The sequence below is a fragment of the Rissa tridactyla genome, chromosome 14 (genome assembly GCF_028500815.1).
Source record: "Rissa tridactyla isolate bRisTri1 chromosome 14, bRisTri1.patW.cur.20221130, whole genome shotgun sequence".
In the NCBI taxonomy this organism is placed as follows: domain Eukaryota; kingdom Metazoa; phylum Chordata; class Aves; order Charadriiformes; family Laridae; genus Rissa; species Rissa tridactyla.
Window position 1 is genome coordinate 5,843,589 of NC_071479.1, and position 17,186 is coordinate 5,860,774.

Genomic DNA, 17,186 nt, shown 5'->3' on the forward strand with positions numbered 1-17,186 from the left:
AATATTGTGTCAGAGCGGAGAGAAGAGAGGAGCGGTTTTTCTTGGAGGCGGTAATGTATGCAAGGAGCTTGTGTCACCTAAAGCCCATTCAACATCGTGCGTCGCCTTCCTTGCTATTGCGTGTGAATTTAATAAAGTGGCTGTGACTCATTCGCTCTCGGTAGTGGAGCTGACATAAGTAAATACGCAGGCTGTAACCTAGCTGGAGATTTTATACCATCTGTATTTACAACATGAATATTTCAGCAAATTTGACATTTTGGAGACTTCTCTCTTCCAGGTTTAGTGACGACGAGTATCTGGGTCAGGAGTGCTGCAGGTTCACAAGCAGCATCCTGTCAATAATTTAATGCTCCGAGTGCTAAGCAGCGCTAGCAGGACGCGCGCCGGCACTGCAGGGTTTGTTGGCTCATTGAGCCGACACCGCTCTGAAGCAACATAAAAACAGTTTTTGATCTCTTGCTGCTGGCCTCTGCCTGAAAAGCATAAAGCAGGAGGCAACCCTGTGGCAGCTATTCTGCTAATGTCACCGTAATATGGATGCTGTTTTACTGTCACTTTTAAGACGAAAACAGCAATACATGGGGCAGGGTAGCACAAGGCATTTCTCAGCCCTTTTTCTGCTGCCCAGGTATGTGAGCTGCTGCTGCCATGGAGGGACAGGGCACCCGCTGGAACATGCTGCACGGCCACGTCCCCCCATAAACCCGAGGGGCTCGTGCTCGGGCAGCCCCCGCCCTGGCACAAGCGCGGTGGTGTGGGCGAGCAGCCGCCTGGGCTCTCTGCTCCAGGCACTGCCAGGGCCCGAGCTGGCGCTGCCAGGGAGCAGCAGGCCCCCATCCGCCGGGCGCCCCGAGGACCTCACAGGGTTTTGTCTCTGATTAGTTCAGATGGTTTTTACAGACACAGGGTCAGAGTCTGCAGTCACTGTGTCACCGGAGAGGGCGGGCAGGGTGCCCCGAGCATGGCTATAACTGGGGTTCCTTTGGCGGGCTGTCACAGCAACACCTGACAGCTTCTGTCCTGCTGAGAACAGGCGCAGCTCATCACACCTGTGGGACATGACAGTGTTTTCCTGGGGAGCTCCACCTGGAGTGTGGGGCACTAATTGCCCTAATGGCCCTGACTAGCCCCACCTGGGCCCCCCATGCTCCTGCCCTGGGCCCAGGAGCCCATTTAAGCTCAGCTCTGGGCCCCCAGCCCCCCCGAGCTGTGCTGTGTGGGGCTCAGGCCCCACGGGCCCTGTGGTCCAGCCCCTGACCAGCAGACCGGCTGGGCTTTGGCCAGCCCTGTCCCCACAGACCTGCCCAGCAGCCACTGGGCCCAACCTGTGGGTCACCTTCCCGGCGTGGCCTCGGACCTGCCCCATCCCATGGACTTGCCGGGGGGTGTATGGGGGGTGACCATGGCATGGCCAGCCCTGCTCGCATCGCTGCGGTGCCGTGAGGGAGCCGGTGGACAGGGTCCCTGCCTGGCTGCCTCAGCAGAGCCCCAGGACCTCCGCACGCTCGTGCGCTTGCCCATGTGGCTCGCGCTTGCCCAAGCACTTGCAGTGCTGCTGCAGCCCCGAGCTCTGCGCCGTTGCCGGGGGCAGAGGGACCTGCTCCCCACCCAGCCGGGCCCCGGGAAGGGGCTTGTTGATGCCTGTCATGGGCGCGCAGCCGAGGTGCCCATTCCTCCCTTCTCGCAGGGCAGGGTGGCACCAGTGAGAGAAACGGAACAGCCAAGAGATGAAATACGAGAGAAGTTACTGTAATAAATCCCACGAGACAGAGGGAGCAGAGTGTCCTGCAACAAGGTCTCTGACAGAAAAAGAAGAAACTCTGTGAATGGGCTTTCCTCTTAAACTCAGGTGAGGTTTTTCCTCTTTTGTCTCTTATAAAACACTGTTCTTAAAGTATTTACATTGAAAAAATGCACCGCTTTCCATATAAAAGCTATGCTTGGCACAAGCATCCTCTCGGCTAGAAAGGAGCTGGAAGCTTCTCTTTCTAATGTCAGCTCATTATCGCGTTGTTGAGGTGTATTACACCCCCAAAGGAAAGCCGCTCTCCTCTCTGCTGAACCTCCCTTTGGTTAGCAAGGAACTGATGATTTCGGCAGCAGGGGAGCGGTCCCGCCTCAGAAGTGTCTGTGCGCTCAGGATGTGCTTTGAGGGAACTGCAGGCCTGTAATTGTGGAACAAAAACCTTAAAACTTACGTAGGAGTAAAAGCAAAGCTGGAAAGAAAATAAAATGGGATGTCAAATTATGTATTCAAAGAATGGCTTCTCATTAGTGATGCTGGGTGATCTGTAAATTCTCCCATCACACGATACCCGTCCTCTTGTACTTCCCAGAGATGCAGAAATCTCTCTGAGGGAACTGGCTGATGCGCTTCAGTTTGGTTTTGTCTCTCTCCTTGTAAGGATTAAGTGTGTTTTGCTAAAGGGATCCTACAGACGTGATGCTTCAGGTATCACTAAAGCTGGGAGGACATTAAAGCCTCTTCCCTGCTGCCGCTGCCGGCACGGGGCTCTGCCTGTGCTCGTGCTGCAGTGGGGCTCAGCGGAGCTGGAGCTTCTGCTTCGACCGCTGGCCACGACGGGTTTAGGTTTCCCCATGGAGACCCCATTTCTGAGCTCGTACCCCCATTTCTGGTCCTGAGCCTCAGCCGCGAAATTCAGTTGGCAGGATCCTACCTTCGCCTGAGGGTGCTGTGATGCCCTTGGGGGGTGACCTTGTGTTTGGGGACAGCCAGGCGAGGCTGGGGAGGCTCTCACTGCTCCCGCTGGCGCTTCATTAAGGATATTTGGATTGCAGTTTTTCTGATCTCCCAGTGATACTGTAATTGTCCAGTTACGACCGACTTTGGCATCATTATCCACACTGAGTCCTGTCAGACGGATGAGAAACTCGCTGGGGTGCTAATATGCACAAGCTGCAGTAGCCAAGAAGCCAAGCAGGAGTGTCTAATGCTGCCAGCTGGCCTGGGAATTGCGGCGGAGGGAGCCGATGTGCTCTTGCAGGAGGGGACGGGGCCTGCGGTGTTACCCGATGCTGCTGCTCCTGTGCGCGCTGCACAGTGGGACGTGGGGCAGGAACAGGGGGCATTAATTCTCCGGTTGTGGCACTCTAACCAGTATGTTAGTTATTTATTTCTGTTTAAGAGGAGTGAAGGGTGCTGGCTGTGGCCCTGCTTTGGCGAGTTTGAAGACCAGAGCTGTGTTTCTGGGGTCCCGTGTGGCTAAATGGAGAAGGGGCATTAGTAAGTCCTGCAAAGGCAGCTGAACCGTGACCAGCTTCCCAGCACTGCCTGCAAAATGGTCACCTATTAACTTGCTGGCTGGCATTCCTTCATGCAAGCACCCGGTCATCTGAATGCCATTTGCTGCTGGCGTGTCCCTGGGACAGCAGTGTCTGGGCCCAGACAGCTGCTGTCCGAGGATTTTTCCCCCAGGGGCGGCTGTGGCGAGGCGGTGAGTGGGGTCTGCCCACTCCAGCTCCCGCTTCCCTGCCGGCAGCGCCACAGGACGGTGCCCGCCGTGAGTGGGAAAGCAAGGCAAGCCGTAGCGTTTCATCAGAGGAGGCCTGCAAAGAAAACATTATTTCCCCAAATGTGTTCATCATTCAAAATTATTCAAGCAAAGGTTTCCGTCTCACTGTGGCTATTATTCATAATCTGAGGAGCTGGATGTGTGGTGCTCCTTGGTAATTAAGCCGCATGGCGGTCTTTCTGCCCTCTCTTTGGGGGTAGCAGCAGTTGTGCCTCAGTCCTGGGGTGTCTCTGCAGAACAAACAGGGCCGGTCCTGCCTGCAAGGCCTCAAAGCTGGGCTCACGGATTTGGATTTCAGCCTCCTGCCATTAAACGGTGCCACCTCGGGGCAGTGGCTCCCTGTGACCCCAGCAGGTCACAGGATGCTTCGGGCCCTGGTTTCCCTGTGGTGGGAGGGAGCTGGTGAGAGTCCCTCCTCCGGGACCATCTCTGCAGCTGAGGAATGCCTTCAGCTTCCCTATGGGGTGTTAGGGTTCGAGGGACTCACAAAAATTTATTGTGGTTTAGACAATTATTCTGTCACCCAATAAGCCCTCCCCACCCAGGAGAGGGAATTAGGAAAAACCAAGGAAACCTGAGGGTTGAAATATAACCGGATTTACTAAATAATACTAAATAATTAATGTTAATAATACTAAAGAACCAGTATTGATCCTGGTACTAATGTACGATACACAAGGAGTATACCCAGCCCATTCCCGCAGCAGGAGCCGCACACTCCCTGCAGGGACAGCCAATGTGGGACACTGCCAACGCTGCGGCTTTGGGAGGAAGGGAAGGGCTCTGGGCTCCAGCACAGGAGCAAGGAGTTCCCTGGACCGACGCTATCAAGGGAGAGAGAACACTACACAGCAAACTTTCTAATTTATATGGAATGTGCTGTTCATGGTATGAAATAACCCTGTTGGCCAGACTGGGTCAAGTGCCCAGGTCTCGCTCCTCCTCGTCCCTGCACCTGGTGAGCGTGAAAACACTGAGACCTTGAAACCTGCACAGCAGACCTGGCTATAAAGTAAATATTTTCACAAATTCAGACACTAGAGTCTTCTAAAAATGCAGTTTTCCAAAGCATTAGAAGAGACCTTACTGAAAAGTAAAATTACTGAAAGATAAATTAACGCTGTGTTGGTCAATCCAGGACGGGGGTAAGGCTGAACGTCTGCCCTGGCCGGAGCAGTCACCGGGTGCTCGGGCAATCACAATTATCATTAGCAGCGGTCTTGTGTACATCATAACTGAAACAGGGAATGTAATACAAATATGAGGGCTTACCTATACAGCATCAGGGCTATTTAGTAACAACTATGGGGTAGGAAAGTGAACAGGAAATAAATAAAGAAATAGTGCCTTTTGCAGATCGCTTCATCTGTTCCAGAGTGCATCCCTGAAACAACAGCTCAGAGCAATTTTCCACAAAGGCTATTTTAGTAATTTTCCAGGCGTTGCTCACTCGTGTCCTGTGAGTGCGATGCTCCAGGTAGCGAATGCAAACAATATTTTCCAAGTGCTGTGTGGTGGGAATGGAGGAAGTCGGTTGCCAGCCGGAGCTGGGTCCTGGGAATGTGCTTGCAGGGACCAGCAGGAACCAACCTGCGCACGTGGGTAAGTGCCTCCCCTGCCCCACAGCGAGTGTATTTTGGGGTGTCCGATGATCCCCCCCCTTAGGGAGAGGAGTCAGGGCTGGTGGCCCGGGACCCTGCTCGCCTCAACCCCGTGCCCACCGGGCTCTGAACCCACCCAGCGCTGAGGGTGCAGGCATTGTCTAAGAGCGCCTAGCCCCACGGCCATGTGCCCCACAGGGAGGGACTTGCCCTCCTGCAGAGCCTGGCAGAGCAGGGACGCGGTGGCGGCCTCGCCGCTCCTGTTGGGGCTGTTTGACTGCAGCCAGCAGACACAGGCTCCTTCCTTGGGGGCTGCCATTGAGTCACTGACCCCGCAGCCGTCCCTCTAATTCAGGGGCTGGTTAAGCACGTGCTTGAGACTGCTGGTTTTAGTGCTTGGCTGACCCGGGGCTAAGTGAGGAGCTGATAACACTAAATACGGCATTTTTCTTCTGTATGCAGGCTCCCGCGTGAGCTGCTGCCTATCCTCAGGACTCAGCAATAGCTGCTGCAGGAGCTGCAACACCAGCGCAGGGGAGTGAGCCCTCCGTTCTGCTGGGGTCTACCCACCATCAAGGGCTGAGGTGGTGCTCCTGCCCCCGGGACACCTTGTCTGCCAGGTAGGACTGAAGTTGGAACAGAAACAGGGATGAGGACTCATCACTCAGCGAGCAGGGCGTTATTTTCTCCGTGCTGATGTCCCATCTGGATGAGCCATACTCCAGAGTGGGGCCGGGGTCTGCCCAAGCGTGCCCCAGGCCAGGCGGGAGGGACCCAGCCCCAGGCTCCCCCCCAGCACCCACCCACCACTGCGGTCCCAAGCTCCTTATCCCCAGGGTGTGGCCAGTGCCGGCATCGCCTGCAGTGGCAGGAGGGGGACAGGCAGCACCCACCAGTGTGGGGGCCTCAAGGTGGGGTTTGCCACTGTCGGGAAATTTATGAACAATTCATAAATGTGTTTTACAGACAGCTGTTAGTATGTGCTGAGCAATACTCATTCTGTCAAGGAAAACTAGTTACAGGGTTATAGCCAGGCCACTTAAATATTACGACCCATAATATATAAATAGTGGGCCGAGCACTGCTGCTTTGTGCTGTAAAGAGCATGCTGCAATCCGGCACCAGCTGAAGGTGTCTGCAAGCCGTGGGCTCACACAGACACTGGGCACTGCTAAAAACCCCTTTCCACCCCATCCTGGGGTCACGCAGCACGCTCGCTAATGAAGCTGTGGCTGGAGGGGGGTGAGGTGGGCGGTGGGAGAGACTGTGGGGTAGGCAGCAGAGCTGGGAGTTGTGCCACCTGGCTGGGAACAGCCCACGGCCTGCCACATGAGAATTGTGTGCGTTGCCCCAAAACTAAAGATGTGGTGATGCTGTGTGCCACTTCACTCTTCAGCTCAAATTCAGAAATGATGTCTTTTAACCATGGCTGAACGAGCTTCCTCAGCGTGGTGCCCAGACCCAACGGAAAGGGACAGAGGACAGGGTCAGAGCAGACGTGGCAGGGAAGAAACGCGCAGCTCGAGGTGAGGTGGGTGCCTGGTCCCGCCGGTGAGGAGCTGGGCTTGGGCTGCAGCCTGGCTGCCAGTGGGGACGTGCACCGCCCGGTGTCAGACAGCCAAAAATGAGGACTGCAGTAGTAAAATAGTGAGCGATTTTCCCTGCAGGAAATACTACACAGCCTTGCTGAACAAGAACAAAAGATTAAACTCAAAGTAAAATGAAATGCAAAAATGCTGTGAAACCTGGTGGGTGGTCTAGGGGTTTCTGGCTACAGCGAGCTCCCAAAATACCCCCGCATCTCTTCTCAGGATCGTGTTGCTACCTGAAAGGCTTTGGGATCTCTTTATTAAAAAGCAACCCCATGCATCCCAGGAGAAAGCAGGTGCCCACTGTAGAGTTTGCAGGTCTTTAAAAACCTTCCAAGTGCCTTGTTTGCTTTAGTTAAGAACTTACCCCTATTGTAAAAGTGGGGTTTAGTTCTGCTGTTGTTGATCTCCTGGGGCAGGGCTGGGCTCTGGGTAATGCTGAGGACAGGCGGAGGGAAGTTCGGTAACTCTCAGGGTTTCTGGCCACCCCTGCCTGGGTATCGCTAGAGACAAAACCACCCAGAGCCCTCCCAGGGCACACCTGGTCGGCAGCTGCACGCTTCCCACCTTCTCCCTGCCGGGGTCTGTGCTGAGGGACGCTTTGGTGACCGGGGCTGGACGTACAGGGACAGCCACTGCCTTCCCACTCACAGAGGGGCCCGAACTAAAACGTGCACAGGAGATAAGAGGACTCTTTTGTTCCTTTCAGAATAATCAAGATTTAAAACAGAAATATAGAAGGGAAGTTGTAGCTGCAAAGAGACATTTTGATGTGCTAAGTTAGAGGCAGCAGGTTAAACCTACCTCCAAGAAACCTTAACACCAGGCAGCGGCTGAGCCAGTACCTGCAGCCGCTCCAGCAGGAAACTAAACTCTGGGCTGATTTTCCCCTAAAGGCAGGCACGGGGAAAAAGGTAAATGCAGCATTACGTTAAATGTGGCTACAGAGAGAGATGAACTCTCTGTAAAGGATTTCAAACAAACAAGGGCTCGAGCTTACAGTCAGGATGAGGATGCAGGATCCTTCACAGTTGGTCGGAGTGTTTCCCCCTGCAAACTGGGATGTTTTTTGATGGTGAAACCTGACTGGTGGTTGCCCTTGGGAGCCAGGGACCGTGAAGCAGCGTTGGGCCAGTGCCCCCGTATCCAGCAGTGCTGCGCGTCCCCGTCCTGGCACCAGTGCTGCTGCCCAGCGAAGCCGTGCTGCTGCCGTCGGACGGAGCCGGGTAATGCAAACAGAGCAAGTCGTGCACAGCTGACAAACCCGGCTAGCAGGCACGTTTATTGGGAACGGTGTTCTGGAGGATGCAAATGTTGGCGTTCATCCACTCAAGGATGTGTGAGCCCTGTTTGTTCAGCCACAGCTCCGGCGTCGCAGCCAGGACTGACTTAAATTCCTCCTATTCAGCGTCCTGAAAACAAGACACTGGTACGAACTGGACAGCATGTACGTGACTGCAGAACTCGTGAGAAAAGACATGCTCTGAATAAACAGAAGTAAATAAATGCATTTTGGAAAAGATTTATGTAAAATATTCAGAGGAAAACATTATACTTGCAAATACTTATGCTTTTGAGTAACTTTACACTGGTAGATTAACCGACTCCAGTATAGTTATTCATGTACCTAATACCGAGTGTGCAAGTATTTGCTGACGCAGAGCCGTGCTTATGCTCTGGGAGAGAGAACAATGGTGCCTTTTCCTGGCATCCCGACTCTGCCAGGGTTTAAAGGTCCAGGCAGGGAGAAGTGCCCAAGCTGTCCCTGCTCTGTGCAGCCCCCTGGGCGCAGCAGCGGCTCCGGGCGGCTTCTCCGAGGGTAACACTGAGGCAGCAGCTTCACTGTGCTGGGAAGTGACTGTCCCTTTGGAAAAAAATGTTATTGCCGATCGCACCACAGACACGTTGGGATATATCTTTGCAGTGTATCTTAGAATATTTCGTGGATACTAAGCAGCAATTAGAGTCTTCCTTTGGAATCAATTCATTTCCTACCGCTGTGGTAGCAGGGAGGATCTTATTGAAACTCTAGGATTTTTAATATTATTACACTAAAGACTCTCTCAGTATCAGCATCTCCGTGGGGGAGCATTAGCACACTGTAATGTGTAACAACTTCTCCAGTTCAGGAAATCTTGTTGTATTTGTAATAGGGCATTTGGGGCATATATTATGTATGGGACATATATTTCTCATTTCCACCAGGCATCATCTTTCCTTCTCTCTAAATTACTCTCCAAATCAAAAAAAAAATGCATTGTATTCCTTATCACTCAAAATATATATTTATTTTTTTTTTTAATCTTTGGACCCAGCAGCCACTACCAGCCATCAGGGCTGTGTGCGGTGGAAGCCAGAAAGCCTCGGTCAAGCAGCGAGGGAATAGGGCCGTAGTTCAGAATACCCAGTTATTACCCGGTTCAGCAAGCACTGGTCTAACATGCTTTACTAGAGAGAAGCACCAGCCAGGACAGGAGGAAGGTTTACTCCCAGCCCAGGGTTGTCTCCAGGAGTAAGTGGGACACCAGGAATCAGCTGTTGCTCAGTTCAGCCTGGCTAAAGGGAGGTACACGGACAGAGAGTCCAAACAGGATGGAAGAAGCAAACTGTTATCCGGATGGGAAAAGAACAGACTAAACAGAGTTCCTCAAAAGATGACCAAATCTGAGCAAAAAGAAAATCAGGACTTTTTGGGAATTAGTGGTGTAGTTAAAGGCAGGATATCAGACAAGGATTCGCCCAGTAACAGAGATGGACCATCCGTTAAACGTGCCACCTCTTCAGATGATACCTGATTTTGTCAGGGCAAAAGAGAAGTGGGAGGAAATTTGGGTGACATCATCTCTCTACAGAGGCCACATTTCCAGCACAAAGGAAACCGTGGCTCCGAGCAGGCAGCATGTCATGGAAAACAGAGGAAAGCAGCTCAAGGAAAAGACATCCTGCCTGGTCCCTGCCCTGAGGGGACAACTGAGTGATGTCTGATAAGTGCTTTCAGGAGGGCTTTCAACTTGACCAGTGATAAAAACCCCTCCGAGCTGTGCTTCGCTGTCTTTGCTATTGTGAAGTTTGCCACCTTACCTTTGTGGAATCTCTCGCTGCACTTCACACCCACCACTTCTCAGACTAGCCACAAAGGACAGGAGAACAGGTCACTGCCTTCCTCTTTAATTCACCTATAAATTAACATTTTTTCCTCACTCCTTTATTTTATTCTTCACCCCAGGATTTTTTCATTAGCAGCTCCAGCTCCTTCAGTCTTGCATCAAAGGCCATTGATGTTAACCCTTACACCAATCCTGCTGCTCTCCACGTTATGGTTGAGGACCTTCCTTGAGGTAAGGTGCTCAAAACCAAACGCAGGACAGCTGCAGCATTAGTTCGTTTGATTATGGCTACAGGCCATGCTACTGCTCCAGGTTATGCTGTGATTTGCATTATCTGCCAATTTACTAAGCGTGTTCTCAATTTCGTCGCTGGCATGTGGTAATACTGAGCAGCACCAGACCGCTGCAGACCGTCAGGTTAGGCAGGATGTGTTCTGAGCTGCTCGTAGCTTCTGGCTACCTGACCAGCCTGGCAAATGCTGACCTCTCTGGACCATGCTTGTTATTCAGGCCACGGTGAGAGAGAGCATCGCATATCTTACTGAAGTCGAGGTAGCTCCCAAGGCTGCTTATCCCCTAACCCCAGGGACTGTTTACTCAAGAAGAAGAAAACTAGCTTGGTTTGACACCATTTGCCCTTCATCAGCACAGAGCAGCTGCTGCCCATCTCCTAGATGTAGTCTGTTTGCGGAGGAAGACTGAGGTTACGCTGACCACATTACGGTTATTCAGCTCTTTCCACCTGGTACGGCCCATCTCCCAAAGGCTGAAGGACGACAGCTCGCGCGGAGGGAGACCACCAGCCAGGAGAAGCTGCCGAGGAGCTTTCCCCCAAGCAGAGGTCAGTGGATGAATCGTTTTCTCCATGAAGTTTAATTTTCAGTGGCGTGGGGCTCGCTGACCCTGGGGCCCCGAGCCTGCTGGCACCGGCAGGGAGCAGGCCGGGCCAGCTGCCCGGGGGTGCTGGGGTCCAGAGCCCCGCCGAGCCGGGGGTGGGGCCGGGCCGGGCGCGGCGGCGGCCTGCGGGGCCGGTTGCGCCGTGGGCCGTGCCCGGGCGGTGTGAGGCAGCGCCGGTGAGTGGGTGCCCCGTGGGCCGGGGGGGTTGGGGCGGCCGGGGTCGCGGTGCAGGGCGGGCCCTGGGCCCCGCGCGCCGCGCTCCGGCCGCCGGTGGGCGCGGAGCGGCGGGGGCCTGCGCGGCGGCGGCGGGGGAAGCCCGAGCTGCGCCGCTGCGGCCCCAGCCTCGCCGCTCCGCGGGGCCCGGCACGGCGCGCTCCGCCGGGCGAGGGCTGGGCGTGGGGCCGGGCCGCGGCCTGCCCGCCGCTCCCCGCCCCGCTCCGCTCCGCCCGGGCCCGCAGGCCGCTCCCCCGCCGCCGCCGCTCCTCCCGCCGGGCCGCGCCGCGCCGGCCCCGCCGGGCGATGAGGAGCTGCTTCTGCCTGCGACGGGGGAGCCGCGACCCGCCGCCCGCCGCCCGGGCAACAGTTAAGTGTCCCCCGACCCGCCGCGGCCCCTCGGCGCGGCCCGGCCCGGCGCGGCCGCCGCGCTCCCGGGCGGGGGGCCGGGCGCCCGGGGCTTCTGCGGGGCGGCGCGTTCGAGAGCGGGGCCCGGCCCGGCCGCCCCCCCCCTCCGGCCCCGCGGGGACCCGGCGGAGACGCTCGCACGGCCGGGCCCCGGGCGAGGCGGGCGGGCCGGCCGAGACCCCCACCCGCTCGGGCGGCCCAGGGCCCCGCTCTGCGGGCCGGGCAGAGCCCCCTGGGTGCCCGCGGCGGAGGGGCGGCGGGAGCCCCCCGGGCCGGGGCCTGCAGGCGCTCCGCGTCACGGAGGGGCCGCGCTGCCCGCCCGGCGAGCGGGTGTCCGGGCCGGGGTCTGGTCCGGAGCTGCCGGTGCCCCCAGGGAAGGTGGAAGGGCTCTGCTGGGGCTGGCGTCGGTAGCAGGGTCGGCGTCGGTGACCAGCGCTGGGGCAAAGCCCTGGTGACCTTGACGTGCTCAGGAGTCTACTGCAAGATATTAGTGACTGCTTAGAGAAAATAACAAAAACCCTGTGTTTTGCGTGGTCTTTTGCTGCAAGTGCTTACAGCGTGGGCTTAGTTGACTGCCCGCTTTTCTCACCAGTTCTCGGGTTTCTGCATATCTGGAGGTGATAATGTGGACACTCTCCTTGCAGTGCTGGCCGGAGCAGTGATACTGAGCTGCCTGTGTTTTATGTACTCGCCTCTTGTGTTATTGAGGCTTGTGAGCTTTCACTGTGGTTTCTGCAGAGGTTCTCAAAGATCCACCAAGCTTCAGTGTTTTCTCTGCTTTCTCTGAGGTAGGACATTGACAGTTTGGTCATGGCAATGCAAGCAGAGTCCTTTGCTGACACAAGACGGGCTGGGCTTCAGCAGGTGTGCAGCTGGTCAGGCTAAAATGCAGGTTTCTCCATCTTGTGTTTTATTTTAACTGAGTGAGAACGTGCTCACGTATACCTTAGTGGAGTCTGCGCATCATGTGGCAGGCTGGCAGTGTTGTCTCTGTAATTTTTAGCTGAGATAGCCTTACCCAGTAGATTTCCTCACCATATTGGGACAAAGGCTTAGTTTGAGCTTCTGGAGGTGTGAAGTAAAACATACAACGTTTCGGTCTTGTAGGGCGTGCTGCTCTGACAAAGTGAATCCCAGGCTCAAGGGTTCCTGTGGCCACCAGGGACTTATTCACACATGTGCCAAGATAGAAATAACTGAACTGAATGTTATTCAAATTTTGCTGCCCTGGTGCAAGGTCATCTGTCTACAGAAACCTATTTTGGTTTGAAATAGGACACTCTTCACAAATGTGTGTCCATAGTTAGAAGTACTGTGAAGCAGTACAAGTTCTCGATTTTGCTCGTTCCATGACTTAAGTTCCTGTTTCCATGCAGTTTGGTCACAAATTGTAGAGATTCTGCAGCTGATATGGGACAGCTGTCTTGAAGATGGGAACCTGGGTGCAGGGGTGATTCCAGACATACCTTCATTTGGGGCGAAATGTGAAAGTGAAATCCTGCCTGCTTGTGATGGAGGCCTCCAGGGCCCTGACCCTGCATCCTGCCACGATCTCCTGTTTTTCTGATTGAAACTATGTCCTATTCCATGAACAGAAATAGAAAATTGGCTGGGGTTGTGTCCTGTTCCCGGACGCGGTGGGAGGACCGGGCATGCGGAGGAGTACGTCAGTGTAACTTCTAAGCAACCCGCGTTGTGCCAGCAGTACCTACCGCCTTTTCAAAATGATGGAGCGATAACCCGAGCATGTGAGCGAGGGTTTTAGAAGTGTGTCTGCTTTGGTTTGATGGGATTATTTCCTGCAGGGTGCAGGAACTCAGTGAGGTAGTTGATAATTTTTTTCCAGTTTTGCCTTAGCTCATACTTTTCTGCCTGTGGGAAGAGCAAGTCCGTGTCAAAGTGCAGGGCTTCTAGTTGAAGGAAGAAACAATAAGACCATTCTCTCTCCAAGTCACTTGCTATTTAACTTCAGAACTTGACCCGCTTTGCTGGCAGCGTGAAGCTTCTGTGGCAAATACATCATCAGGCCTGATCTGATCATGTACCCACCAGCTCTTGAACTTGCCTAACTTGTTGAAAAGGACCACCGAAAGGGAAAAATACTGTCCAAACTGTCAGTAATACATTTATTTCTGAAAACATGTTCCTTTGCTATATATGTGTCCCAGCCAAAGCCCAGCAGTGTGTGTGGTCAGTCACCTCAGTGGAATACTTGAAACGGACAGTGAAGCCAGCAGAAAAGTATGCCTAGGATAAACTAATAAAAGCGGAGATGAGCTAGTGAGAGAATGGGTGAGAGCGAGTGAAAGGGACGTGAACAGTCAGTTGTGGGGGTGCTGGGAGAAAGGGAGGCGTGTGGCTGCAGGACAGCCCCCTTGGGGGTGATGAGCTCCCCTGGGCTTTGCCGTCTCGGCAGGGTGCGGGACTCGGGGTGCTGAGGCAGCTGCCTGGAGCTGCGTTGCCAGGGCAGCACGGGCCCGTGTTGCACATCTAGGGAGCAGATGCGCTGTGCGGGTTAAAGGAGGTGCTGGAGGACCCAGAGCGGAGCACCAATGAGTGTTGTGTGGTGGGGGATCAAACTGAGACCCTGGCTGGACTGTACGTGTGTGGCTTTGTGACTAAATGTCACTGCCTGCTGCCTGTGCTCTTCTCCCCTGCCCGTACCTGGTGGCTTGCTGTGCAGACTGGCAGCCTCTGGAGTCAGGGATGGCAGGGCAGGACAGTGCCGCTTGGTCTGATGTGTGTAAAAGGCCATCAGCCCGCTGGCTTCAAACTCCCTGGTGCAAAGGCTTCTGGAAGCCTGGTCGGCAGCTCTGCCTGCTGCAGGGCACCCCAGCACTGGTCTCTGCTGCCGCTCCGTGTGCTGCGGCCCGTGGAGCCATCGCTGCTGGGCTGGAGCAGGGGGCCTTGCTGCGCTGCTGAGAGAGCAGGATGGGGGCTGTGCCAGGGGCCTTTTGGGGCCAGTCTGGGTCTGCCACATGAAGCAAGTGGTTCCCCCAAACCCTGGGCGGGAGGAGGCAAAGAAGGTAAAGCAGGGCCTTGGCTGACGGCAGAGGGAAGAAGGCTGTGGGAGAGGCTGGCAGGGTCCCTGAAGGCCTCTGCTGCAGCCGGGCATCAAGATCCTTGAGACCCTTGTGCCTCCTGCCCCATGGCACGGCCGGTTTGAGGGGGCGGGAAGCGGGGAAGCGTTTGTGATAAAGCCAGCAGCGTGGCGGCTGCGTGCCAAGAGCCCGTTCTCTGCATCTCATCCTGCGGCCATCCTGCCCCGCTCTGCCATGTGCTGCTTGGGTCCGGTGCCAGCAGGATGCAGGGTGACTTTCTCTGGTGGAGGCACATCCTTTCCCTGCTGGCTTTGTCCAAGCAGTTCTGAAGCTTCTTCCTGCCCCAGGGCTCGCATCCGGCTTCTCTTTGCTGCCCGGGCGTGCTGGGGGCTGGATGTGGCCCCGCTTGAGAATGACCTCCAGGGAGCATGTTCCCTACTAATGGGAAAAATGTTCTTCTAATTGTTTTGGGCTGTTCCCAGAATAACCCCGCAGTGGGTGGAGTGGCTGAGGCCCTTCTGCAGAGCTCGGCAAAGGCCGCTTAGCACTGGATGGTGAAAGGCCGTCTCCTGGTCAGCTGGTTTGAGTTCTTGGCCACCATGATGTTAGGCGGGTGTATAGGTCAAATGTGTGTCGTTTAAAGAGAACTTTATTAAAATAACAAGCTGCCTAATAGGAGTATTTATAGAATCCTGCTCCTTAATTTAATCAGTTCTTTCAGTGTTTGTTTTATATTTTTAAGTTCAAAGGCGGGATAGAAAAGAAACCAAACTTTGCAGGCACCCTGGGGGAGAAGGGCAATGTAACCGATCGTCTGTATGATTGCCTGGCCTGAGACTCCCCTCTGACCTGTGCAGAGTTCACAAAAACATTTATCGGAGTGCACAAACTGATTGCTGCTGCTCCGTATCTGTTCCAGATGCCTCCTTGGTGCCACCCTCCTGGGCGGAAGCTCCCCTGAGTGGGGCCCAGGCGCGGCAAAGCCGTGCAGTGCGGCAGTGGCCGGGCAGGATGTGCCCACCAGCTCCTTTCCTGGGCGGATGCTCTGCCGGCTGTGGGCATGGTCCGAGCTCTGGGCAGAGGGTGCTGGCTGCGTGGAGCTCGCTGGGCCCTTGCTGTAGCAGGGTGCTGCTGCGGGCCCTGTGCCGGTGCTGCATGGCGTCTCACCCCGTGGCTTCCGCCTCCCGCCCTCCCGAGGCGGAAAGCCCCGTTCTCTGTGCTCGGCTGCTGCCGCCGCCGCCATACAGGGTCTTTGTGTGAGCCGGCACAAAGTGGGGATTGATGCTGTGTCCCCTCCCCCTGCTGCGCTGAGTGGGACCGCAAAGGCCTCCGACAAAGGCACCCTTCTTCCTCCTGCCAGGCCGGGGGTCCCAGCCCAGCAGCACCAGGCCATGGGTAGAGGCACACTCCCCCCCTCCCCTCCCGACCTTGCAGTGGGGCTGGGGACCCCCAGGGCCTTGTCCCAGCTTTCCCCAGGCCAACATTGCTGCTTGGGGTCCTGCTGGGCTTCCCCGCAGCAGGCCCAGTGTGGCCAGCCGGACCATGGGCAGCATTTGGCAGCAGGTCCCCGGCCTGTGTTAATCCCGTCCCTGCCATCGCCACTGCGGAAGAGGAGGGAGTGTTGGGGCTGCCTGGCCACCAGGGCTTTGAGGGGGCTCAGCCCCTCTGCTTCCTCCCCTGAGGTGAGGTGTTGGTGCCATCCCGGCCATCCTTGCCTCTGCAGAGCAGCTGGCACTTAGGGCAGGTTTGGTGGAGGCCAGAGGTGCCGGGGAGGTGGATCTGTTTCCCCTTGGTGCAGCTGTGCTGGAACCTGCTGTGCGGTGCTCTTAGTGTGCTGGGGAGTGTCCTCACTTACCTGGATTTCAGTTCAAAATGGCCTAAGAGAAGCTCCTATCAGCATTCATTATCTCCCAGCTCCTCCCGATGTGTAATAACAAGTCATTGCATTATTGAGAGTGACTTGGAAAAGTTTCAGAAAACGTGCATCTGTATGAAGAACAGATTGTGAGTTCTTCCTTAAATTCACATTATGTTTGCTTGATACTGCGCGTTTAAGGCAATGGGTTCTGGATTATTTGCAAGGTATCTGGCCGAGCCGGTGGAGCAGTGCAGGCAGCGGTGCGAGCTTTTTTGGGCTGTGCCGGTGCCGCTGGCGTTGCTGTGGCAGGGTCCTCGGCTCCTTGCCCGCCCTGAGGACAGGGAGCCCTCTGGGAGGGGAGGGTGAGCCCCTGCGACTCGGTGTGCGCTTCTAGTCATGCTTCGGAGGCTTCAACTGCGTAGGGAGCAAAGTGGGACTGCATTGCTCTGTGCCTGCTGGGTGCTTGTCTAGGTGCCGAAGCAAAGCTCTCTCCTGGGTTTGGTTCACCGGCAATAGTGTTTTCCCCATTACTGGTCACTAGCTTCTGTTGCTTTGGACTCCTCAGGTAGTCTGGCTGTTCGTGTGACATTGTTATTATTTACATAGGGCCCAGACTTGCTCTTTTTTATTGCCTGCAGCACGATGTTTGTTCTGACTGGGCATTGTGAAGTGTAAACCCAGGTCCCACTGGCACCAGCACTCACCTCTGCCTTTTCTAGAAGCAGTAAGTAACAAGCTGTCTACATGGCCTAGAAATGCTGGGGTTTAATTGCTCTGAGGAGGGAATTGAATTAGGTAGCTCTGGTTCACGGCTTGTCTGGCTGCGCAGCAGTGACGCTTGTTTACACAAAGCACTGCCCTTTTATCTCGGGGTGCGTGGGGGGCGGTTTCCTGGGGCATTCCTGCCTGAAAGCCAGAGAAGACTTGCCCTAACTG

General features: G+C 55.4%; 1 protein-coding gene across 7 annotated transcripts in view; it reads left to right on the forward strand.

The window, feature by feature from the left end:
- Positions 1-10,619: 10,619 nt before the first annotated feature.
- Positions 10,620-17,186, forward strand: part of MVB12B (multivesicular body subunit 12B) — a 61,032-nt gene continuing 54,465 nt past the window's right edge. Inside the window, exons 1-2 of one of the 7 annotated variants that reach the window (XM_054220205.1) lie at positions 10,620-10,674; positions 16,889-16,974. Coding sequence is in view for 1 of the 7 variants with exons in the window: in XM_054220201.1 (XP_054076176.1) it covers positions 11,250-11,312 (63 nt within the window). In the remaining 6 variants the exon portion in view is untranslated. Of the gene's footprint in view, positions 10,675-10,818; positions 10,907-11,181; positions 11,313-16,856; positions 16,975-17,186 lie in introns of those variants that run through there. The other 6 variants (XM_054220204.1, XM_054220202.1, XM_054220203.1 and 3 more) reach the window with 6 other exon arrangements.